At 34.2% G+C, this 27,496-nt stretch overlaps 1 protein-coding gene across 3 annotated transcripts in view; it reads right to left on the reverse strand.

Annotated features, from left to right (window-relative positions):
• LOC118186910 (glucose-6-phosphate exchanger SLC37A4-like) overlaps positions 1-27,496 on the reverse strand; it is a 61,435-nt gene that overhangs the window by 15,211 nt on the left and 18,728 nt on the right. The window contains exons 3-7 of one of the 3 annotated variants that reach the window (XM_085815503.1): positions 20,102-20,149; positions 19,815-19,950; positions 17,180-17,284; positions 15,116-15,271; positions 14,122-14,213 (exon numbers count right to left, since the gene is read on the reverse strand). In XM_085815503.1, the coding sequence (XP_085671629.1) occupies positions 14,122-14,213; positions 15,116-15,271; positions 17,180-17,284; positions 19,815-19,950; positions 20,102-20,149 (537 nt within the window). The remainder of the gene's footprint in view (positions 1-14,121; positions 14,214-15,115; positions 15,272-17,179; positions 17,285-19,814; positions 19,951-20,101; positions 20,150-27,496) is intronic. The other 2 variants (XM_085815505.1, XM_085815504.1) reach the window with 2 other exon arrangements.

Raw genomic sequence — 27,496 nt, forward strand, 5'->3', positions numbered from 1 at the left:
ATTTTTTGCTATCAACTTAATTTCAAAATATCCGCTTGTGGAATTTGCCAACAGTGGAAGAAACTGTTGTAAAATTTCTACAGAAATAGGGAATTTTGTAGCAAAATGTCTAGATAGATACGTTTGGTAGAAACCGGTATTGCCGCTATCTGCGCAATACTATATATCTGCAATTCTCTGATATTTTTTAAGCGAAAACAGGTCACTGTGAACTTAAGGAGAAGCGTAAGAAAATTACATAAAGGTATGGTGAAGCTTGGTGAATCGAAAGCTTGGAACAGCGTAAAAAAATAACATAAAAATTTGATGAAGTGTAGGTAAGTGTTTTAATTTTTAATATATCACGTAATACTCATTTAATAATTATAATTTATGTTTTAATTGCTAAAGTAGGTTTCCTTCTCATATGCTGATAATGTCTGCCGACTTACAGTAAATATCGATAGTTTGAGAATCTTTCTAAAACATTTTCGAAACCACCAGCTTGTACCCGATAAATAACTTTTCTCTTTTAATCTGTAAAAAATCACCAAATTGCTCCAAGGTGGTTGCGTTAGTACGTAAGTACCGAAAAATTCAAGTCTGCCGTCACCTGCATTACAACCGTCAATCTTCCAGTTGCTAACTAGATGTATAACCTCTTTCACTATGCGATCATGGATAGAAGAATGGAAAAATTCCTTACATTTTCCCCTTTTTAAAAAGCGACTACAAAGGGGCACGAGAATCAATCTACCAAATCCAGATGGAAATATCGACTACCCCACTTTCATTTCAAAAGGCATTGTAAAGACTTTCGAGAAGAGAGAACGTGATAAATCAACTGTCTCTCGCCAGGATGCGATTCATGGATCTTCTGCTTGCAGTTGCAATCGCGGAGCAAGTGCAAATCACTTGCTCTGCGAGTGCAACTGGCAAGCAGAAGATCTATCAGCGATCTATCAGCGAAGATATTACATATCATTAAAGTGAAAGCTGTTTTCACTGCTGTGTGTCAAACTTACATTAGCTTAGTATTTCTTTACTATTTAAGAAATGTTGTTCCTCATGCTCTAAAGTTTTCTAACTGGAAATTTTGCTCTATCTCTTTTCGTTTTCGATTTGCAATTCCTACCTGCCAAACTGCGCCACTAGGGACGCTGCTTTTGTTTGCATTAAGTCGGGCATAGTGGCTTTACTATACACAGAGCTTAAATTGCGCCGGTGCTTCTTAGTTTTAGGGACGAATCCTAATTCTAGTCGGAGCGCACCAGAGCCTTAAATAAGAAGGCTCCGGCACTTCTTTAATGTAACTGAGCAACAATTTTCGCAGAAATCTGATCTCGAAAATTTTATTTTTTTAAGATAAAATTGTATTAAAAATCTATTTTAACTTCTGAATGCATGCTTCTCTTTCCTTGTGAAACAAATCCTTGGATGGAGGTCGAGACTTTTAAGAAATAGAAGCCCCCTGACGTATGTCAAATGTTTATTCTCCAGAAAATACAATGAATTTATGGCAGCGGGTAAATTTTTCTTTCTAACGCTAGTGTCTTTCTTTCTAACGCTAGTCTCTAGAAAAGATCTTGTAGACGTTTTGGAAAGATGTAAAAAAGACGGGGGAGTTAAAATTCTAACTTGTTACTTTTTTTCCAGCTAACCCTCAGATTCGGTGAAAATTTGTTCCCTTGCCATATTCTGCTTGACAACTAGAATTATATTGAAAGCAGACAGTGGTCAGAAAATAGTGGACTTTTCTCATTTTGATTGCATACCTACAGGTTGTCCGTTAAAATTTTCTCCATATTCTCTTACCTTTTATGGCATTCTCTATATTTTCGTTAGTGACGCTTTAAACATTTTAACGTTTTTTATTGTCTGCTGAAAAACGAATGGTCTTTATCTCTATCATCCCTTGAACTAGCACATTATATTCAGAGCTTAAATTAAACCGGAGCCCGGTTGAGCTATTTCTTTTTGTGTAATTATAATTCCAGCCGAAACCCCAAATAAGTCAAGGTCCAATACTTTATTTTAATACTTAATTATTTACCATTCATTTAATAACTTATTATATTTTTATTTATCTCTTTGCGTTTTATTAAATTTTGATATTAATTGCTTAATTATTCTAATCATTAATTACTTAATTTTAAATCATTTTAAATAATTAATTATTTAACTGTTTAATTATTAATTATTTTACTAGCCATTTTATTTATTTATTTATTTTTGCTCTTCTTTACAGGCAGTCTACCATAGGGCTCCGTGGGTGTACTCCAACTGCGCTGATGAAAATCCCCCCCTCGTCCTGAGATAGTCCAACTGCGCCGATCAAAATTTCTTTCCCCCGTTGGCCACAGGGTTACAATTTTATTTTTCGAAGCCAATTGTAGCCAAGAGGAAAATAAAAATAAAGAAATATATTTTTTATAAATGAATAGTGGATTTGTTGCTAATCTAGAGAAACTAAGCTTCGGCAACAACAAAGATAACGCCTTCTTTTATTATTATTGCGAATTAAGTCATGCTTAATCCTTTCTGGAATTTATTGCAAGAAATAAGTGTTTAAGATTTCTAGACTAAATTTCTTAGGGGTTGAAATTTAAAAAATACAGCAGAAATGAGAAGAGAATTTAGATCTCTTTCATATCATAAGTTTATTAAGCATTATATACTCTACACGGAGCACCTTGAAACTGAAATACGGACAAAGCGGCACAGAAAAATATTTTTTGAAAAGAACTATGTAGTAATGCATAAATGAAAGAAATTAAATAAAAACTATCAAAGAAAATATATAATAATTATTACATCAAACACTCTCTTGACCGCAAGTGATAGAATTTTGTTTTCTCGTTTATCTTTCAGCAGAGCTTATAAAATTAAATAATCACTTTCATTCGCGTAAAATTATAAACAAATGTAAATTATTATAGAAAACGCATAAACACTACAGTGTGAAAGGAAAATTCTGGAATGAAAATGTTAAGAAAATTATATGAGAAATAATCCATAATTTATTGATATCCATATAAACTCTATGCTTTTGGAAAAAGTTACATATAATTTGCACTGAGGTATCAATCACCGAAACCAAGTTAATTTCCTTATTTTTTCTTATCAGAGGGATTTGTAAAAAGACACGCTAAGGTGAAAAATTTTGCAATATTTTTAAAGGATAAATTTTAAAGTATTTTTACTTCATGAACTGAAATTTTTACTATACATTTTTACACAGTAAATAAGTACAAAAAAAAAAAGAAAGAGTTAGGGGATCAGTGGGATTAGAACCTCGGGTCGAACTACCAATGTTTAGTGACTTTTCCGCTTGATCATAAGACCTTTTGAAATTAGGCTGAACAGTATATTAAAGAAAATAGAAGATACAGCACACGTAAGAACAAAAGTGAGCTGAATTAGAGATTTACATGTTTAATGAATAAGTTAATCTTACCTGTATGCCATTATGAAATATTAGGAAGTAGCATAAAAGCATGAGTGAAGAAGGCAATGGCAACTAAATCATTCTAATCTAAATGTATAACATTATCAGTATCTGCTATTAATTTCAATACTGCTGAAAAAATTATAAATGAATTATATTATAAATCGTATGAACTCGTTGCATTATAAATTACAACAGTTAGAAATATTATTAGCGCGATTTAGCGACCATCTTTGTTAACAAATAATTTCAAGTAACTAATTTTACAAATAAGTCAGCCTGAAACTAGGTTAGAAAATAAGCTACATGCTGAAGATTAAGCTTTGCCAAGGAGTTAGAAACATCTTCTGTTAACTAGAGTTATGAAGCAAGAATTTGTAAAAATTATCATTTAAATATAAATTGGCATAAATACAATAAAAATTATATAAATTTTACATACATGAAAACTTGAGTACAGTGCAACAATATGTGAAAAAGGAATGGATTAAAAGGGAGACTGAAAATCCCAGGATATGAATGTAAGGAAGATTGATTTTTTTTTTTTTTTTTTTTTTGTTAATTATAAAAATTCTGATGACGCTCATAATTATCAATTTATTAATTAAATGTGTATTAGAAATTAAATGTATGCCAAAGTACATCAGGTGGAAAACAGAATAAATATTTTCTAGTATTAGAATATGAAATTTGTTAAAAGTTCGTTTCTAGTATTAAATATAATAAAGTTCATTTCTAGTATTAAAATATGGAATTTGTAACAAAATTAAATAACCTTAAAATAACTTCAATGATTAAAAATGGAAAGCTTAATACGGGAATATATTGCTATAATATTAGTGTGAATTTAGAACGACTTAAGAAGTCCAATTTTTATATTTAATAAAGATAATTTTTATAATTAAATTAGAACTGTTTACCTAAAATGGTAAATTTGAAAGTTAAAACCATTCTGCTATCTAAGAAGATTTGTTAATATTTATCTAGACAAGAAACTTATTTAAGGTGAGCTACAAATCCGATATTTGATGCGTTGATTATCAGTTTTGTGTATGTCATTAATCTATCAATTTTACTATTCAAAACTGATATATATATATCAGCGACTAAAATCTACAATTTGGAAAGTTTTTAATTCTTACAGAGAATAAAAAAGATCTGGCTCATCATTCCTTTAAGCAGTGTGTGTGTGTGTGATTATGGCAAAACCTCGAGGGCTATCTGCCTAAGGGGAGGGATGCCTTCGTGGAGGACTTTCTAAGGGAAACTGGCTCGTATACACGTTACACATGGGGAAAACTACGAAAACACCCATGCAGCCAGCCCGTTCGCCGGATTCGAACCTCGGACCGAACTACCAGTGTTCAGCGACTTTACCGCTCGGCCGCTGGTGGCCATAAAACTTTAAAATGAGTGTAAAAGAAATTAATTTTTTTAGCACACGCCAGACTTTAAATTAATATTTGTTTTACATGCACAATTTTTACAAATATTGATAAACGAAAAATAAAGGCTCGCAGTCTCAATGGAATGTCCCATTAATGGCGATAAACGACTTCTTGTAGCACCCAGTCTTCTTGGAAAGAAATGGGGGACAGGAAACGTCGCGCAGTTCGTGGATTAAAAAAGAAGGGGACGGGGATTTTCGATCAAATTTGGCGCAGTTCGTACCCTACCGGCTCTATCACTTCTAATTTTAGAAATTAAGCCCTGACTATACCGATACCTATAACTGTAGCTCTTTCCTTTCGCAAGAATTTTCAGATTTCCTATGCACTCGGTATACGTTTGTGCGGCCAATTTCGATGAAAAAGAGAGATACACAACTTCATGTTATAGCAGTCCCATATGCAAAATTTCAACGTTCTACGGCTGCTCGTTTTCCAGTTTTGGGAGGTATATATATATATATATGTATGTACGTAGAGACGTCACGAAATAATTTCTTTTGAATCCATTTTAAATCCATTTTGGAAAAAAGAGTCTTTTATTCTGCCCGTACGTACAGAAGTCACACAAAAACATCGTTCCAATGTATTCTAGAAAGTGTAAAAGTGTATGGCGGTCAAAATGGATGTTTTCGTTTAAAAACGGTACTCGAAATTTTTTGCGATTGCAAGGTACGATTTACTTCGTACAAGGAAGTAAAAAGATGAGAAAATAACCTATTCAGGCTCAGTGGTCGGCAAGAAATAAGCCAAGAAAGATATAGAAATACATGCATGTAACAAATTCTTTCTAAAACTATCATATTTCCTTTCTAAAAACTTTTGCTGTTTATGCTCGTCATCTGCAAAACATTGGTTCAAAACATACAAAAAAAATAAATATATATATATCTATATATCTCTTTGGATATATATATACTGCAAAATTTGTAGAATATACATTTTTCTAAGTTTACAGAGAAAAAAAAAGTATTTTTCCCAAAACTTAACTTTTCAGTTGTGAAGCCATTCGAAGCGGAAAACGGGATGGGCACAATTTCTAATAATAATAATATTTTCTTAAAGTATGTGTAGATGGCAGCACTATCTCTTTCAATTAAAACTGATATCGAAAGAAATTCAACTGATGAATGTCTGTCCGAGACATTTAATAAATAACATTAAAAACTGTAAATGCTGGTGAAATTCTGTAGCTCCTTTCGCATGCATAGCTTTATCGGCTGAGGATGAGACGAGCAGGAGACGAGTGAAAAATTTGCCCTTGTGCAGTTTGTTTTTAACGAGGCACTCAGAAGAAAGCTCTCTTTACTTCCTTTCCCCGCTGATTTCTACGGTGAAGAATTGAAATTCATTTCTTTGGATATTTAATTATCTATTTTCTTAAATTATTTTTTGCTATTTTATTTATAAATTCGAAACGTAAAAACGAAAAAGTTACATGACTCGAATAATTTAACAGCTATTTCGCTGCTCTAGCAATTATACTTGGGGAGAACAAGAATATTTACTTATAAACTTATACACATGCCTTCACTGTACTTCTTCACCCCAATATAGCTTGCACGTTGAAAAAATTACTCAAAATAAAATAATAATAACAAAAATAAACTATATAATACAATATGAACGTCTCAGAGACAATTTAATGAGACTTCTTTTTCTTCTAATTATTTGACAAATAAATTAAGTTTGCGTTTACAAGTCTCATTAAATTTCGGAACGAAATTTGTCTTGGTTCTCTTTTTAATCAAACAGGTATGGAACTTCAAAACACTTTTCCCTTGACAAGTTCTGTTATGAAGCTCCAGACAGGAGAAATTAAAACATTTTTTGCATAATTGTTTTTTTACACCATTACTTCCCTTGTTTACTTTTCTTGTTCCATAGTTGTTTTAGCATTTTAGTTTTTATTTCTTCTTTCCCATGAATGTCCCTTTTTTTCTTACGTTTTTGCTTTTATGTAGTTCATGCATTATTTACTTGGTAAAATTCGGGTCTTATTACTGATAGTTGGATCTTTTAAATGCTTTTAAATTCTTAAACTGAAATTATGATTTAGCAGCATTTTGCGCTAATCTTTTCATTTAGTACTAGCGTGCTTTATTCTAAAAACATTTACTGCTCCTTTTCTAATCGTGAAAATGAATATACATCATTGCTTTTACTAATTATGAATAACCGAAATTTTTCTCACATATGCATATATATTTCAGTATTGTAAAAAATTTAATTATTTTCATTATGCTGCTTCTTCTTTCACTCGACTAACGTCACATTAAACTGGTGTCATATTTTCTACTTAGCCTCAACAACGTGTCGAAAGAAACATGCGAATTTCCATTTTGGTGATATCTGATTGGTTTGCTTACGCGTAAACCAGTTCTTTGGGCAAAAGCTATGAGAGACAGTAGCCTAAAAAAGTTATCACACTCTTGGCTACGGTCCCGGCTAGACGGGACTTTTCTGAGAAACGAGATTCTGGAAGCACTACTGATTTAACCGGGAGGATTCCTACAAAAAAGAGCCCCGCCTGAAGCGAAGTCCCGCCTAGCTACGGAAACGATATTGCGGCTATGCGGGATTTTTTCAAACTTCACTGAAAATGTCTCGGCTGGACCTGTGTCCCGGGTAGAGACAACCAATCAGGCGAAAGTTCTGCTTCTGAAGCATCACGTAATCTCAATCTGAGCAATAATCGATTAGTATTTGGCGTTCAAGTCTTTGTAGTTAGTGAAAATGGTAACCTAGCTATGTGGGTTTCTTGGAATAGCGCGGGTTCTGAAAATTGTACCTTTCGACGTAAAGTCCCGCGTTGCCGAAGCATAATGTAATTGAAACATTATGTCCCAAGAGAAGCATTTTCATCAGTATTGTAAAATGTTTCGTGTAGCTAGCCGAGACATCGGTTCCGACGAAACATGTTTCTGCTACGAACCGTTTAAATGGTAGGAGAAGGAGAAACTCGTTTCTCGAAAAAGTTTCTTCTAGCCTTCTGCGTCGCTAGACGTGATAGCCCCATTACAGTACTTGATGATGAGCCACCCAGCTCTCTGATAAGCCACATTAGAGTGTTGTAGTACGCTTATATTCTCTTTTGTGATGGAAAAATAACATAATTTTGAAAATTCTTAATATAAAAAATACATTACATAAGTGCTTACAAGTTTTGTTTTCGAAATGAAATCATTAGTAATAATAAATTATCTAACAGACTGAAGTTTCCAAAGAAAATGCAATCTTAAAAGGGACTCCATTAGTGTCCCCATATTAGCATCGGATCTTTGATTTTTCTGACGTGGGGCAAAAGCTAAAACTGCCGCACTCACCCATCATCCTTTAAGTTTCTCTAACAAGTTTTAATTTGTTTAATAAATACAGAAATAGGTAGGGTTTGAAGTAAAAAAAACTAAGCTCCCTTTTATACTAAATTCCTTACGTGCTTTTTTTTTTTTTTTTTTTTTTTTTTTTTATAAAGGAAAAATACGTACCAAAGTGACATAATTAGAAAATCGTCCCCTCCTAAGAGAATCGCCTTTCTGGTGAGCTTAATTTCAGATTCAATCCTAACCTTAACTCTAATCCTGAAGTGCTTCTAACTCTCCAGTCCTCGAAACCATTCGTTTTTCCGCTCTAGGGGGAACGGGCATCTCCTAAGCTTCTCACTTTTCCGTGTATTGCATACTGGTTAAATTACGTTAGGTCAGATTATATGAATATGGCAAAGACAGAAAGACTATCTGCTTAGAGGAGAGGTGCTTTCGTGGAGGAATGTTTTAAAGAAAACTGGCTCGTATTCACGTTACACATGAGAAAATCCAAAACACAAACCATGCAGAGAGCCCGTTTGCCTGGGTTTGAACCCAGGCAAGGTCGAACTACCAGTATTCAGCTGTCTTAATGAATCAGCCACTGCTCAGGACATTATCTGATTATTTACTATGTGTTTCGCCATTAGGCACTGCATGGAAAAGGACGAATGCCCGTGGAAAAAAAATTTGTAAGGAAAACTAGCTCTTATGTATACACGGGGAAAATCACGGAAATATTCATATAGCTAGCACATTCACATATACTTGACCCTCGGACCGAACTACTAGTGCTCAGCGGCTTTTATTGCTCAGCCACTAGTGGGGCCATTGCATACAAAATGTGGGCTATTGCGGAAAGGAAAATTTCTGAAAAGATTATACAGAATATGGGCTATCTCTCATAGTATTCGTACTTCCTGTCTTGTTTTTCATATTTCATATTTCACAAGTAATTTTAAGTTCTTACCTGTTTTAACGCCATTAAAATATCACGGAATTAGTAACGAAAATTAAAATTTCACTCTGTAAGCCTTTTGTTCTGCAAAGAAATGCATGGAATCGTCATAATTTGATCTGCGGTTTGATTTTCGGTTTCCAGAATCGCGAGACTTGATAAACGCTCCTGGCTCACCGATGATCGTAGATATTTTTTAATATGTTTTAATTTGCTGAAACTTCTATCTGAACAGGTTGAAATGTTCGTGATTCGTCCTCAAACAGTTCATCAGATTGCTTTTTTTTTACAGATTGCTTGACAAAGAAAAAATGTGCTTTGCCATTTTTTCTTTGTCAAAATAGACTCAAATGCAATTTTTTCGGCTACTGTTCTAGACTCTTGTATCCAATATTCCATAGGATTTTTCTCTCATTTTTTTATAATTCCCAGTTTTGGTTAGTTCTTTCGTTAACTACACAGAACGCGGAAGAGGAATTCCTTTTGAATTTCTATATTTACTCGATTGAATTCTGGAAAAATATTAGCTCAAATTTTCAGGTTGATAGTAAATTCAAAATTTTTCACAGCATGTACCAGATGTCCTACCTTATGCTTTGATTCCGCATCAGGAGAAATATCTTTAATTTCTTTTAAATATTTTAATATTTCCGGTAAATTCATTGAAGAACTTTCACAGCCACATATTTTGCCGACCATCTTGCCTGGCTGCTTCCTTTTAAGTTGTATTTTGTACATTTTTTCATAATATACCATCGAGTAGTGCATCCGACAAAAAAACGAAGTATTTTCTGAGTAATTTCAAACAGATTAACTGCTTCCGCGCACAAAGAAGCAAAATGCACACCGACAAGATGCGAGGAGTGGGCCAAACATGGCCCAAATTCCTCCAGTTTATACATTTCTGTAATCCTAGCTTGTACTGTTTTAGAAATGCCAGTCATATTAGACCCGTTGTCGTAGGACTGACACTGACATTGTCCAATATCTAAACCATCAAGTGTCAATTAAGACACTAATTTTCTACAGTGCATTGAGAAATAATTCTCCTATCTTTCCACCAACTTCTATGAAATCAATTAAATTTTCCTTTATCTCACACACATCAACACACGTTTTGACGTATTGAATTACATGGTTAATTTTTTTCTGTATGAGACACATATGGAGTGCAGTTGAGCATTATTGTGTAGTATTTGTCTTCTTTAATATAGTTTAAAATGCTACTTCAGACTATTTTGCCTTTAAGTTTATAACTTCATTTTGAATTATCTTTGATAAATATGGTTCCTTTACCTTTGTTTGGCGCTTTGACTGGTACTTAAGAGTTGAATTATGTTTGCAAGCGGAGAGATTAAATTCAGAAAATTTCCTTCGCTAGGCCGAGAACACTTTGTGAACAGGCTCCTTGGGATATCATCAGACCCAATAAAAGAACGACAGTTTGTTGAAAGATACAGTACTGCATCCATGACTATATAGAATTTCTCTCCATTTCTCTTTCTCTGTGTGAATGAGTCGCTCAGTGTCGTGATTGATGCTTTGGCACGATTTCATTTGTTTTACTCGAATTTTCCACTTAATGATGTACCTCTGTGGATTCCAGACGCTTCGTACTCAGTTAAATTTTCCTAAAACTTTTTTTTTTTTTTTCCAATTAATAAATCCTGAAGTATGGTGTAGCGGCAGCACCTTGTTTTTGATAAATCTTGCAGAGTGTACAAAAAATTTCATTCTTGGTTTTAGAATATGTAAACCAAGATCTCCTAAGCTTTTCATTATTTACTAATGTTCTGTATTACATGTCAAATGTCTGCTATCACGTTCAGTAGGACCGGGTTAAACGTTTTCTGGATGTTTACTGGCTAAAAATACTGATTGACTGCTTAAGAAAGATTGTTGATAATCTTTCATTTTTTTCTATGACCAGCCAACTGCATGGGTCCAACAAATGGAAAATTTTTAGTTTTTCGTCTTCCTGCTGCTCGACCCCATCTAAATGAGGAGATCTTTAGGATCATGGTTTCATGTCCTCCAGCTATTCGTTTGATGTCAATGAAGAAGGTTGTTCTTTCAAGTGCTGACTTGTAGATTGTTTGGGAATGATATATGCAGTCATGTTTGGTCGAGAAAATTGCAAGAAATATTTATACCCTCTAGGAATCTCAGCATAATCGGAACTGCGGTAGGGTCTCACGGTTTACTTTCTTCCGTAAAGTTATTTTTCACCTTAGCTGAAATTTGTTTTCTCTGTTTGGCCTTATCTTTGGCTCGTTTTCTATATTCCGCTTTTCTCCCCCTCGGCGCGCAGATCGTTTCTTTTAATCTAAATAAAATTCACTATGAATTGCCTTAATAAGAATAACTAAGAATATACGTAATTACACTGAACAGTCCTAAATAAATGGTCGCGTCTCGCTAAATATAGTGCGGGCTATTAAAAGCAAGCATATTTTAAAAAACGAAAAAAATAAATTAGAAAAAAAAAAAAATCTGAAATGTTTCAGATTTTAAATTACGTCCAAAGGGGCGTTTTTAACATTTTGTGTGTTACCTTTCTTTATTAAATATCATGTTCCTCGCACTTAAACCATAAGATCCAGTGCAACAGCAATATCGCAAAATAGTTTTAAAACGAGCATATCTTTAGAATTTCCGATACAGAGACTCACGCGCTGGAGATAAAAATGTTTTTTTCTGCACAACGTTGCCATTGCTCGCTTTGAAATCCTTGAGTTTGTTAATCAAAAATTCGTCAAAGTTTTAAAAAATAGGAAATCGATCATAAAACAAATTTCAAATTTCAAATTTGGTCTTCCACATGCTCATATTTGTTGAAGGATTACGTTATTCAAAATTCGATGACTCTATGTACCGTTATTTTATGACAATGTGAGAAATATACATACATTTACGCAGATTCTCATTATTTAATTTCTTCAAATATAATGCAGGACTCTAACATTTTATGGTAACCGACATTTATCCGTCCGACGCAAAATGCCAAAACGAAACTAATAGTCCTTCGGGATTCAAATCCCTTTGGACTAAAAAAAAAAAAAAAAAAAAAAAAAAAAAAAAAAAAAGGGTACAGAAGATACCTGAAAACTAAAAAATAACCATAAAAATAATAAATCTAGCTTTAAAATCCAAAATACGCTCCACTGTACCGAGTCAAACCAAAGGTGAGCGTAGTCGCCGACTTGCTGCCAAGAAATCTAAATGCCTTGCTTCATCTTGAAGATATAATGATGGTGTCTTGTATATATATATACTTGACGATTATTAATTTAAATTATTTCATTTGTCCGGGATCGCCCAAGGTTAATTTTTTGGGGTTAGCTCTCAGAAAATAGTTATAATGCTTCCCAGCAGATGTTGCTATGGAAACCAGGCGACTTCTTCAACAAACCATCGTCCTATTTCTCATTTGAATACACCTCGCCCAGACAGGAAACAGTAGAGGGACTTCAGACGTTACTGATAGGGTCAGTATGATTCTATCAGTGACGCCTGGAGTCCCTCTATTTGCGTCTTTCTGATCTTACTGTAGTTGTAATCGGCTGCACTTAACTTTAACTCATGTTCCTCTAAAAGGGTTCTTAGTATTTAATTATAAATCTTCTTGAAAGGGGTTTTTAAACTTGATCTTAAAACTATTAACATTGTACTAAAATTAGAGAGCTGTTTTAGCGAACAACATACCAAATACGATCCAGCGTTATATTTGAATTCGCCGCCCACGAGAGTTGCCTCCCGGGGCAAGAACCCCGGCTTGCCCCCCGCTAGATCCGGGACTGCCCCATATATCCAAACTTGCTTCGGGAACTCGAAAATGACTAAAACCGGCCTGTCACATAAACTTCGAAAAGACAGTTATTCTAATTCTTTTACCATCTCATTAACACCATTGATGCCAAGAGATATATTTATCTATAACATCGTAGTTACGGGCAGAAGACAGACTGAAGGAAGAGACTATTGAGACTAGAACCATGCCAGATTTATTCTTCCCTTTCACATTATTGCAATTTATTTAGTGACAACATGTTCGATAAACAGTGATTTGAATTTCCCCGAATAAGTGTTAAATTTTCATTTTTCCCCTTTTATGCAAAATTTCGATTTTTTTAATGTGAAAATTACGTATTCCTAACAACAGTGTTTAAAAAAAAAATAATAAATAAATAAAATAAACAACAGTTTTGTTAAATGCATTTTAAGGAACTGTATTATTTAGTATCATAGTGTATAGATGGCAGCACTTATTATTCGCAAAGTACATGCTGTTCGTTAATTCGAAGAAAAGTTCTCGTAGAAAACCACAGGCATTACAAGGAATTTATTTCTTCAAGTCGTTAGATATGCGTAACAGAGGTTAAATACGCTTAACGTAGAACGCTTATGATAACGCACTTTTTTTTTTTTTTTTTCTGTTTATGACTTTTTTTAATTCGTAGTTGTTGCTTCAATAAGTTGTTAAAGTATTAAACTAAAATTTTTTCATACTAAGTTTATAGTAATTCCTAAATCGAATGGAAATAAAAGCACAGAACATAAAGGCATTTAACTAACAAATCGTAATACGAATAATGTTCTGATTTGTTTGGGGAAAAAAATATATTATTGTACCTTTTAATAAAGCTGATGGGCATCTTTTGAAATATTAAAATAAAGAAAGAAAGAAAAAAAAAAAGAAGAAGCTAAAGTCAAAATATTGAGTGACATGTTAATTTACAAATGGAATTTGGAAGGCGTGGAATAGATGGAACAGGAATTACCCAATTTTAAAAGTGATCGAAACAAAGTTTAAATGAGAAAGCCCCATGCTATCCTGGAGATAGTTTGGCGCGGACTCCTGACCTTGCCAGCCGGACGTGCTTTCTAATTACCCCACGAAGACACACGGTGAGAAAGGAGAAAATATTTTACAAATTTACTGATTGACAGAACGGGTATACGAAGAAGAAATCTAGTACTCACTCTGGAGGCACGAATGATGCAATCAGTCAGAAATCCAGCTGCAATTCTTCCGAGAAAACCTCCGCTTTCCACGCTACTTATAAAAGCGCTGGCTGTAAAAAGAAATTTAATTGAAAAAATATAAAAAATAAAAAACAAAATCTGAAATGTTTCAGATTTTAAATTACGTCCAAAAGGGCGTTTTTTAACATTTTGTGTGTTACCTTTCTTTATTAAATATCATGTTCCTCGCGCTTAAACCATAAGATCCATTGCAACAGCAATATCGCAAAATAGTTTTAAAACGAGCATATCTTTAGAATTTCCGATACAGAGACTCACGCGCTGGAGATAAAAATGTTTTTTTCTGCACAACGTTGCCATTGCTCGCTTTGAAATCCTTGAGTTTGTTAATCAAAAATTCGTCAAAGTTTTAAAAAATAGGAAATCGATCATAAAACAAATTTCAAATTTCAAATTTGGTCTTCCACATGCTCATATTCGTTGGAGGATTACGTTATTCAAAATTCGATGACTCTATGTACCGTTGTTTTATCACAATACGAGAAATATACATACATTTATGCAGATTTTTCATTATTTAATTTCTTCAAATATAATGCAGGACTCTAACATTTTGTGGCAACAGTTTGAAAAGTGAACCGACATTTATGAGTCCGACGCAAAATGCCAAAACGAAACTAATAGTCCTTCGGGATTCAAATCCCTTTGGACTAAAAAAATTAAAAACATATACTAATTGCCTTTTTAACTAGAATAAACAACAATGAAGTACCAGTTAGTAATTTATGTAAATCAGTTTCATTTGTCTTTTATATTAATCATTATTATATCAATTATTTTTAAAGCCTTTTTATATTATTTATTCTTAAAATCGCTTAGCATATTTGAATAATGATATTCTTTTAGCCTTTTTCTTGAAACTTTGCCAAAGTATTCCTTAATTATAGCAGAACAGAATGTACAGCAATCCCAAATGTTTCCATAAACTTACCTACATACTGGGACTGGTTCTTTTCATTTATGAGGTAAACCTGCCCCCAGTCGACGGCTGTGGACCTGGCGCAGATTACAGTCATGAAGCACAAAGATAACAACCACATAAATGGATCGGACAATAAATAATGAATTGTTGCTTGCTTTTCAATCTCTGAAACAAATAAAATCGGTGTATCCATTTCTTCTTTCAAAAATTATGTCAAAGATTTTTTTCAAAGACCGTGAATCATTGCTTATATGATTGTTTTTTGCTTGTTTCTCTAACTGAGTTCATTGGGATTCGAAACTGGTTCAAACTATTCGTACTCAGCCGCCTTATTCATTTAATCACTGAAAGGCATCACTTATAGGATCGATATTTCCATTATCTGACAAATATTTTCGTCGGAAGTCAATTTTCTAGTTGCCGTTTAACTATACGGCATACCATCAGTCATTCGATATCCATTTGAGATGAGCGTACAGATTGGATTGGATTAGTTAAAATACGGCAAAGCACATGAAAGCTATCTACCTAAGAGGAGAGAAGCCTTCGTGGAGAATTTTCTTACGGAAACTGAGCGTATTGACATTTTACTTTGCGAAACCCTTGAAAAGTCTGTTCGCGGTATTTGAACCCGAATTGAATTTCTTAAGTGCAGCGGGTTTTTTACTCAGCCGTAGGTGAATCAGTTAGTGTACACTAATGTAAGCAAGTGAATAGAATTACTAAATATCTTTAATTCTGATTGCAGTTTACTTAGAAGTTAATGCTATGAGACTAGATTTTCTAAGAAAGCCTTCCAAGAATGTAAAATACATCTCAGCTTTGTTTAGAGTTCTTCTCTTTACATGTTAGCCGGTGAAATTCAACTCATGCAATTTGCATGAGTTGATATCAGATATGCAAAAATGATATGTTTAATAGTTCAAATATGTAAGAATTTACATTTTCAATTTTTATTAAGAAAATGAATGTGATTTAGAAACGTGTAGGGATTTATATTTATTTTAACTAATAATTTAAATTTTAGTTCAGAGTTTCCTATAAGCCTTCCTTCCCCTAATTGTCAGTGCCAGAATAGTTAATTTTGGTAGCGCGTGACGTGAATGTAAATTCTACTTTGAGGAGGAAAGTTTAAATACCGAGGTTTTAGAAGGAGAGTGAGAGAGTTGGGCTCGAGCAGCCGTCTCTGCCGTAGGTACAATTGCTGATTGCTGGTTCAAGGGGCTTAAATGCATTTATCTGCTGCCACTGGTTATAGAAGGGGTCAAAGGTCGGTATCTCGTTGAGCCCTGTAGATTAGTTTAGCACTTGTTAAACATTTCAACTTTGAATTTTCCAATTACCTGCTTTTTCAGTGACCGCCCAAGTGGAGGCGAAGTTTGTTAGCGTCAAGTTGACGCAGTGTGTAAATTTTAAAGAGTTAATAAAGAGCTTGAACCCTTCTTCTATGTAGTTTCCTGCTACTCCTGTATCTAGATAGAAGTTAAGCACCTGGACACTACAAACATATAATTGCACACTATTTATTTAAATGAGCTATGCAGAGATTGTGAATTGGTGTAAAAAAATAATATAATAAAATTGTAAAAATAAATATAGTGCGGGCATACAAATACAACCAAAAGTAATATATTTAGACATATTTTCCACGTTTTCACACCCTGCTTTCATAATCTGTGTAAACAGAGTGTACGTGTAATAGATTTCTGTACTTTATATACAAATAGGCGAAGTTTATATCTAAATCAAATTTTAAATACTTCAGAACCTAGGAAGCGACAGTTTAGCTGTATCTGTGTTGTTCGGGGGGGGGGGGACTTTCACCTTGTTTTCAGCATGCTGAATGCTTTTATAGTCTGCTGTTGTTGTATGACAGAAAAGCAATATATAAGCAATGTTTTAGTTTTTCAAAAAGGGAAATGATTAAAATATTTATTAATCAATGATAGACGTCTCATGATACGTTTGGCTGAGCAAAATCTGTTAAATTCATTTAACATGTTAATATGAAATGAAAACAAAAACTTATTAAGAATACTTGTTTTTGAATATATAAAAAATTAGATAACTTACTTCTCTCTTCAAATGCAGTGGAGCAAGAGGTTTGAGGTGGAATATTGGCGGATGAAACAACGGAGAAAAGAAGGAACCATATTGCCATCAAAACAGAAATGCTTCCTGAAAGTGATAGGCTATTTATTACATTGCAAGGAAACAATAAATTAGTAAACTTAAAAAAAAAAAAAAAAAAATGTTCGTCGAGCGTAAACGCGCAGCGCAGATAACGATAAAATTATAAATAGTGTCACGTAAATCACTAAATGCTTCTCAAGATGGTTAAACTTAAAGACAGGTGTAAATGAACAATTAGAACTTTGATCGCTGAATAACTCTGACCACAAAACTGACCTTTAAATGATAATACTATCATATTGATCATTAGTAGTTCCTGAACTTCAAACGTTCTCATAATTTCAGGTATTACGTTTATATACACTATGAAGGCCGTTGTTAAGTTTCCATGAAATATAGACCATTCAAACTTAATCTTTCGGTGTAAAAATTACCTGAATTTAAATGTGAGATGACATGATGTCATTCTCAAATCACGTGTCACATGTTGAGGAAAGCAGTGGTATCTGAATTCATGTTATTGACAACTAATGCACGCATCCAATCGCCAAAGTACAGCAATGTTTATAAAAGAAGGATATCACCGACTTATAAAATCCATCATTTTCCATTTATTTAAAATCCACGGGACATACATGAAATACATTCTGAAGTCGTTTTGATTCATTCTCACAGATTTCAATTCATTACAATTCGAAAATGCATTATAATCTCCCACATTTAAAGGACGAATCGAGAGGGAACAGACACTGTCGCTAAATCTAGATGGTGACGACTTGTTGTTCACGGCATTTTAGGTGGGCGCCATTTCGTAGAGCTATTTAAAAATTTTCGAAACCAAAAAATCGTAAAAATTCGATTCTTATACTCTGAAGAAATCCGACTAAGAATCTTGTGACCCTTGCGTAACAAAGGAATAATCCTCAAAAGCAACTTATTATTATTTTTTTCCGGTGATTTAATTTAAGAAATGCACAGAATTTTAGGAATACAAATTACGTTTCTGTGTGTGTGTGTGTATTTTATTGTATTCCCTTCGTTATAATCTGGTTAAAGTATTACCTACACATAGAGTACTTTACTTACAAATACATATTTTCAAGGGCCACGAAAAGCATAAAAGCGCTAAGACGATTAATATCATCCAATGTTTTCCATAACTAAAATGGTTTTGTTGTGGTCCTAAAAGAGAAAGTTCGAAATTTACATCCTCCTTAATTTTCGAATATGTATTTATATGTTTTTAATTTGAAAGTATTATTGATGCATATATATAGCGTCCAAACTGTTTATTACAATATCAATTACAGATGCACTTACTAGAATAGTTTTGTCACTACTCCAATATTATCGTGGACATCTGCGCAATAACATATTTAGCCGTATTAGATAAATAATATGTTTAGTTTTGATTTTTAAGAATATTTATTTATTCCCATTCATATATATGCAAGTGCTTTATTCTGCATATATAGCTCTTTATATATGTAGGCCAAATAAGAGGAATTATTGAGAATTTCACACAGAAACCGCCGTACCGCAGAGAAACTGTCCCAAAGAAATGCTTCTTATTTTATTCTACAAGGCAAAATTTAAACGCTCTCCTGCGGTGCATTTATCAGAAACTTTATCTTTTATTTCTGAATAAACAGGTGGCTGAACATACAGCACTTCACAAAAAAGAAGGAAAATAAGAAATATGTGCTTGATGAAAGAGGCTGCTCCGCTCCCCATCCTGGGCAAATTCTGAAACTAGTTTTAGTTTTACATAAAACACGTGAACAGGCAACCTCCGCATAATATCACATTTCAACAACTCTGTTGCTCTCTAACACAGATGAAGAAAAGGCTCAAAAACAGATATTTTAATTTAAAACCTTTAGAAAGAAAGCAGATAATAGAAATGAACATGCTTAAGCCGAAAAATTAGGAAATGAAGTCAAGAAAATATTATGATTTAATGGGTGCTTACGAGTGAAGCGGAAAAAAAAAATAATAATCCGAGGGATTTACTATTAGTAAATGATAGTTTTGGTAAATTACTGATGAGTTTTATAAACGTATTTCTTATTAGCAGGAATGTGATAAAAGTTTTACTAGTTTTTGGAATTCAACCTTCCCTTTTGTTCTGTTTCTTCTTTTCGCATGGCTTGAATTCATATGAAACGGCAGGTTTCAGAAACTTAAGGATGATGTTAAATAAATGTAATATCTGTATTTTATTTCAAATAATAATTTTGAACCCGTCAAGAACGTTATTTTTTAAAGCTTCTCATTTCACGCTTCATCCAGAACTACATTTTTCCTAGATTCAAAAAGATATTTGTAACAAAAACAATTCTAAAGAAGAAAAATTCCCTCTTTGAAGTCTGCTCATTTAGAAGAAAAGCAAAAACGTTTGTTTTTAAATAGGTGTATTATGATTCTGCCCAATTTTTCTGTCAATTAGATTAATAAAATTTATAAGAAAAGCTTTCCAAAATAGAGTAGCCTTAATCAGTTTCATGCTTTAATTTTCGAAAGAGATTAAAGTAGATGAATGCTTTCATTGCACAATGAACTGGAATTGCCTCACCTGCGAATAAAACACTTGCTCGCCATCCGAAATTGAGAACAATGAAAGCTGACAGAAAAGGAGCAAGACTGCTAGAGATGTTATAGCTGGATGATAGCAGGCTCCACCATGTTCCAAACTGAGACGGTGTGGCTTTCTGCGAGTAAAAGAAGTCACTTTTAATCAGGATAATGGCATATTTCAGGAATCAGTGATTACCTATATTTTTATTTCAAATAATAACCATTTAAAAATATAACTAACGCTAATTCCATGGTATAAGGTTTTGTGGTTATGAATTCAGTTACCTTATTATTTGGCTTTATTTTCCTTTCATCTTTTATCGATTCCCTCCCCTAGAATGTAAATTTAAGTATTAGTGTAGAGCTCTTGCGTTTAGACAGGAAGTATTAGTAGTATAGGCCAGACATGTCAAACACACGGCCCGCGGGTCGCTTGTGACCCATAACTTTTTTTTTTTTTTTTTTTTTTTTTTTGCAGCTGTTGGGTCATCCCAAGAAAATAACAAAAATTATGTCATTGTAATATATTAATAAAAATTAAAGTTTCATCCCATATCAAAGCGTATATACGACGGTTACAGCCGAAAACATCGCGGACGAAAACGTCGCAGAGAAAACAACGCAAGGCGAAAACGTCGTGCTACAAAACATCGTGGGAGAAAACATCACAAAGAGAAAACATCGCAGTTCTAAAACATCGTGGTACAAAACATCGTCGTCGAAAATAAAGCGGTTCAAAAACTTCACAGTTCGAAAACATCGTCGTCGAAAATATCGTGGTAAAAAATAAAGTATCTACAAATCATCGCATGACGATAACATCGCAGACATGTTTTTTTCAGGCTTTAATAACTGTAAATAGACATTCCCATAATAATTTGTGAGCGCAAGATGTAAAGAAGGATGCTTCTTACTTTCACATTTTTTTATTAACTAATAAATTTTTGCTGAAAAAGTAAGAAGGAAACTTAAGCATAGAAAATTAAATGCAACTTATATATTATATTTTTTATGAAAAATTACCAGTAAAAACTTTATAGAAAATGATTTATTAATGGTCATTGTTAGCTAACTATGTCGGTTTAAAATTCTATTAAGTGCTATAAGTTGCATTAATTTTCTATGCTTAAGTTTCCTTCTTATTTTCTCAGCAAAAATTTATTAGCTAATATAAAATATGAAAAACAAATTATCCTTCTTTCTATCTTGCGCTCACAAATTGTTATGGAGTATTTATTTATAGTTATTAAAGCCTGAAAAAAGCATGTCTGCGATGATTTGTAGATACTTTATTTTTTACCACGATATTTTCGACGACGATGTTTTCAAACTGCGAAGTTTTTGAACCGCTTTATTTTCGACGACGATGTTTTGTACCACGGTGTTTTAGAACTGCGATGTTTTCTCTTTGCGATGTTTTATCCCACGATGTTTTGTAGCGCGACGTTTTCGCCTTTGCGTTGTTTTCTCTGCGACGTTTTCGTCCGCGATGTTCTTGCCGCGATGTTATCGGCGGATACCATATACGACCTCAGGTACTAAAAAGACCTCTTTGCCTTTCTTACTAAAAAAGACCTCTTTTTGATAGCCTGTTTGCAAAAATATTTGCTTAACCGATACGGAGAAAATGCTGGCCCATTTACAAGTGGTATAAACAAAAATTCAGTGCGGCTCAGATGAAAAATTTAGAGAAATACATATCGCCGAATTTTAAAAACACCTGTTTGTGTATTTTTCAAACAGCTAGCTACAAATTTGCATAGCGCACGATTTCCATATGGTACGTATCAGTGGCAACAAATTTTTTAACTAATAAAAAAGAAAAAATCCTCAAAGAGACCCAACTTAACAGAATGTTTATTTTGTATTTCGCATGTAAGTGAGTTTGAAAGTGTGCTCTAAATTAGCCAGAAATAGTGGGCTTTTGCTTCGGTTAACGTTTTCTATTGTGTAACCATCAGGCTGATATGTTTTAAACCCTCAGTTTCAGCAGAGATACTTTTCATTAAAAGGCAGACAAGGTTATAAGTCGTCCAAGACAAGGTCTTTACGCAAGTACTACAGGTATGTTCGGAACTTATAGTAAAAGGATAGCCGTATAATATGACATAAATATAATGAAAGAGGTTACTCTGTATCTTATATCCTAGACTAATTCTGAAATTAGCGTTATTTTTACATTAACGCACGTATATAAGCAGCCTCGCCATGATACCACATTTAAACAATACTGTTGCAATGAAGCCGATACTAAAAGCTGGTTCTTCGATTTTTATATAACATTTTGGGCAGAAATCAAGCCTTTTTAAATTCGTAGGAACTAGTATAAAAAAGAGGTGCTATGCTTCAAAAGCTAAAAACATTTACAATTTTATTTCTGTATCTCAAGTTCAACGTTGACTTTTATTGTTAGTTTTATTCGTTGAATCAATAAGATTCAGAAAATTATGAGATAATTAGTCATAGACTCTTTGTTACTTTTATAGTCACACTTTTCTTTCTGATGCTCAGAATTATTTATATACATCACAATAACTAATATAATCTTAACTTTATAATTCAATTATTTTTTTTAATTATTATTAGTTCTACTGATAAATCTATACGCTTGTAGAGGTTTGATGGTGAGGCAAGACACAAGTATAAAATATATAAACTTTATGTAACATATCAATAATGACATTCCGAAGAGAAAAAGGAGCTGCCGCTGCATGCATGCCATTCTCTCCTCCATCCGCAGCTCATCTGAGGCGGGCATGCGCAGAACTCACAAAACTTCGTACGGTGTTTCCATAGCAACACCGCAGAGTATCCCCCCAGTGAGGGAAACCGAACGATACACACACAAAAAAAAAAAAAAAAAAAAAAAAAAAAAGTACAGAATTTATATTATACAATGACAAATGTGAAGGTAAAAGGTATACAACATAAAACATATAATAAATTAAACTGCATAATGAAATATTGAATATAGTAGGTGGTAGACAGATGTTGAGGGAATCTGACATGTCGTCCGGATTTTGTGATAGTCTTAGAAACATTTGACATGATAGGTTTCAATGTGTCTGTCTTATTGTAAGGTTTAGTGTTAGGGACAGAGGTTTGATCACTAAGTGAAAAATGCAAGTTTGAGTCCATCAATTGAAACAGTTTGATTTTTACCGTGCACAGAGATGATAAAGGTTTTATCATGTCGCTCAATGACTGGATGAGGACCTGAGTATGGCTGTTGAAGAGGAGGCTTGACTGAGTCAATTCTCAAATAAACATGAGAACAAGATTTTAAAGATGGGTGAATGTGGATAGGCTCTGAACAATGTTTTGATGTTGCGATGGGAATCAGAGACTGCATTATAGATCGTAACGATTTACATATGCTGGTGTCGGGGATGGCGGAGAAAGCTGATCTGAGCACAAAATATCCGAAGGCAGTCTTATGGTAGTACCGTAAAGTAGCTCAGAACAAGTTGTTTGGATGTCGTCTTTGACGGAAGATCTAATACCCAAAAGTATAAGAGGTAACGATTATGTCCAGCGAGGATTCTCTTGCGATTTTATGCTGTTTTTCAGCTGGCGATGGAAATGTTCAATGATTCCATTTGATTGAGGTTTATAGGCAGTGGTACGAATACGGTGAATGCCCAGCAGGTTCGTAAACTCCCTGAAGAGATGGGATTCAAAGTTCCGACCCTGGTCAGTAGTGATAGTGGAAGGGCATCTAAAACGAGCTATCCATCCACTAATTAGAGTTTTACAAGCTGCTTCAGCCGACATATCAGATGTGGGAATTACTTCCAGCCATCTCGTGAAGCGATCGATTATGCTCAAGCAATACTGATAAAATTTAGAAATTGGCAATGGGCCAATAAAATCTATGTGAATATGAGAAACTCTGGCATCAGGAAATAAAAATGTCGAAGTGGGTGATTTCCTGTGCTTGTATATCTTGAAACGTTGACATTTCTCACAAGCCTTCACGGAGTTTTTGTTAAAAGTGTGTATGTTAGGCCAAACGTAACGTCTGCGTATCAATTTTGAAGTGGCAGATATTGCGAAAGGTTGTGAATACTTTGGAAGATGATAGGTTTAAATGAAAAGGAAATGGAAGGACGATTGACATTGGTTGTGGAGTCACAACAGAGATAAATATCTTCAAGCGGAAAATACTGTTAGCAGAGCTTTAAAGAAGAAGATTTAGAAATTAGTATTTGTTGTAGTTCATGGTCTGTGAGTTGTGCTGAGGCTAACTGTTTGAAATCCAGAATAGGTGAGTGAGACACAGAAGCTACTTCTATTCGGGAGAATGTGTCAGTAATAACATTTTCCCAACTTTTAACATATTGTATATCAGTGAAAAATTGAGAGATATAGTCTAGGTGTCTCAGTTGTCGAGGAGAGCACTTTTCTGTTTTTTGTCTGAAAGCGAATGTTAGTAGTTTTTGGTCGGTAAATATGATGAAGTTGCGAAAATGTGCCGAAATTTCCTGGATAGACTCATAAATTGCCAGAAGTTCGCGTCATATGTAGACCATTTCCGTTGCCTGCTATTCAATTTTAAAGAAAGGAATGGTATTAGCTCCCATTGACCATTTTGGAATTTCATGAGAGAGCTTCCAATAGCAACATCAGATGTATCGGTCCACAGATTGAATTGAGCACCAGGAATGTCTTAAGAGATCTTTTGGATCTTTATCTTTGTCTTTGGATGTCTTAAGAGGGTAGCTTTTGTAAGAGTTTCTTTAGTTGCTACCTTTTCGGCGTTCTCAAACCACGGGATAGGATTTTCAGTCTTCTTAGTTGGACGGAATGATTTCTTTTTGTTAGAATGACTTTCGAGAAGCTTAATTAAAGGTGACAAAACGTGCGCTGCATGTGGCACAAATCTGCGATAGAAACTGAATAGGCCAAGAAATCGAAGCTGTGTTAAGCTTGTTGGTCTAGGAAATGTAGAAATGGCATCAACTCGATCTGGAATGGGAGAAATACCTTCTTTAGAGACTTTATATCCTAAGAAATCTAAGGTAGGAAGAACTCCGAATATACACTTTGAGCGTTTGATTGCTAAACCATAATGATCTAATCTTTCAAAGAGAACTCGTAGATTGTTAATATGCTCTTTGTGGTTTTTTCAGGCAATCAAAATATCATCAATAAATGCCTATACACCGGTTAAAGCTCTCGTCACCTCATCGATAAACCTTTGAAAAGTGCTTGATGCACTGCAAAAACCAAATTGCATCCGAGTACTCTCGAAAAGTTCAGATGGTGTGCAGATAGCAGTTTTATGGACATCCTCGGGAGCAATCGGAAGTTTATTAAATGCTTTGACTAAATCTACATGGGAGAATATGTTGCACCCATGGAGTTCACTTGTAAAATCAATAATACTAGGGATTAAATAATTGTCCTTTTTAGTCTGAGGATTAAGGGCTCTAAAATCACCGACAGGACGCCAATCATTCATATCTTTTTTAGGGACTATATGTAATGGCGAAGCGTAACTGCTGTTGGATGGGCGAATGTGGCCTAAATCTAACACATGTTGAAATTCCATTTTTTGCAATTTTCAAACGATCGGGTGCAAGCCGACGTGGTTTGGCAAAAACGGGAGGGCCAAAGTTTCAGTATGATGCTGAACTGAATGTTTGACAATTTGGTTTGCACAAGGAGTTTGAACAATACGAGGAAATTCATTTAAAAACTTAGCATAATGATTATTACAAATTACAGATTTCACTGAATATATACTAGCAAAATGTAAAATACCATAAGAATTTAATTTGGTGTAAGTATCGTTTAAGCGGCGATTTCTATGATCTGGTTGTAGGTTAAAATAATGTAAGAAATCTGCACCAATTATAGCAGTTTGAACATTGCGTACATAAAATGGATAAACAAACTGTTTTCTTAAACCTAAATCTAAAGATAATAACTTTTGTTTATATATATTTATCTTAGTACCATTTGCAGCCAAAAAAGTTTAAATAGGAGTAGTAATTTTATCAGATCTTGAGGCTGGAATTAAGGAACAATCACTACCTGTATCAATTAAAAAGTTAATATTGGTTTTGCGATCACGAAACAATAGGCGTCGAGAACTAGAAGGCGAGGCGTATGTCGCCGCTACTCCTTGCTCTGGAAATTTCCCTGAAAATTGCAAGGTGGAGTACACTTTTTTGCTCTAGAAGCAAATTTTTGTGGTACCAACATAAATCACTTTTTTCAGATGGTGGAATCTACTTTTGAATTAGCAGTTCCAAAAGCTTTAACAGAATCCAGAACCAAGTATAACGACTGTGTGGCGCATTTACCTCCTGACATCGCTATGACCATGAGGGATATCATCATTTCTTCTGACAAAACGGATTCATATAGGAAACTGAAGAATGAAGTCATTTCTCGTTGTGGTGAAAGTAAATCGCAGGAAATACGTCGCTTCAGAGGATTTCTCACGATTTGTTGCATGACGAAAATTACGATTACGAGAATGACTTCTTGAACGTCGTAGACATGCAACTTCCTTCAGAAGCGATTTTATCTCTTTAAGCAGTTCAGAGTTCGGTGTAACATTAGATGATGCACAAGAATCAGAAACTACGCTTACCTGAGCAGATGACACTTCCATTATTTTAACCGCTATTTCAGCAGGTTTTGTGTGGTTGGGGGGGGGGGTGATTGATGCTAAAACAGATTGCACATTTGTAGGTAGCGGCTGCAGAAATTATTCCAAAACAAAAGTATCCGTCACGTTATGATTTTCTGCACGCCGCTGCATAACGCGTAAGAGTTCAGACGGCTTTCGAGCCCCTAGTTGCTCATCGGCAAGTAAGCGACGTATTTTCTGCGATTTACTTTCACCACAACGAGAAATGACTTAATTCTTCAGTTTCCCATATGAATCCGTTTTGTCAGAAGAAATGATGATATCCCTCATGGTCATAGCGATGTCAGGAGGTAAATGCGCCACACAGTCGTTATACTTGGTTCTGGATTCTGTTATAGCTTTTGGAACTGCTAATTCAAAAGTAGATTCCACCATCGTGAACCACAGAGATGGATCAGAAGGAATGAAAGGAGGTATTTTTATTGCTGATATTTTATCCATCGTTTATGATGTTTTGTTTAGTTCCGTTTTCGTAATGTGGTGGACTGCACGCTGGGCGCGTATTCCAGAGGTCCGCGGTTAGATTCCCGACGAAGGCGTTGCTCATTTTTCAATTTCTCATGCTTCCAAAAAAATACCTAATGTCTCTAGAAAATTTTCTGACGTAATGAGTTTTCAAATAAGTTAATAGTCTGGAAATTTGCCAAAAGAAAACAAGGTTTCTGAAGTACTGCAGGGATTGGACAATGAAACAGAAATACTTAAATAATGTAGAACGTATTTAAATAAGTAAAATTTCAAGCGGACTGTATTCATGAAAACATATTTATTAACTAATGAAAGAACAATGAAAACTAAAAGAAGATCCTCAAGGCAACAGACGATCTTTTCTACTCTCGCCATAGCTCGAGCAAGTTAATTTACAGCTGCCTGTGGTTGCCATCTAGTTTTGAAAATGTGGCCTAAACATCCCGCCCACCATTGAAATACAGTTTCAGTTAATTACAATCTTAAACACAAACTTTTTAAACATAATAGAATGCAAACATTTTTTAAACTCCTAATCAAATCATACT

Source organism: Stegodyphus dumicola, chromosome 4, assembly GCF_044657685.1.
Source record: "Stegodyphus dumicola isolate Sdum_Otavi_A_Nest chromosome 4, ASM4465768v1".
Taxonomy (NCBI): domain Eukaryota; kingdom Metazoa; phylum Arthropoda; class Arachnida; order Araneae; family Eresidae; genus Stegodyphus; species Stegodyphus dumicola.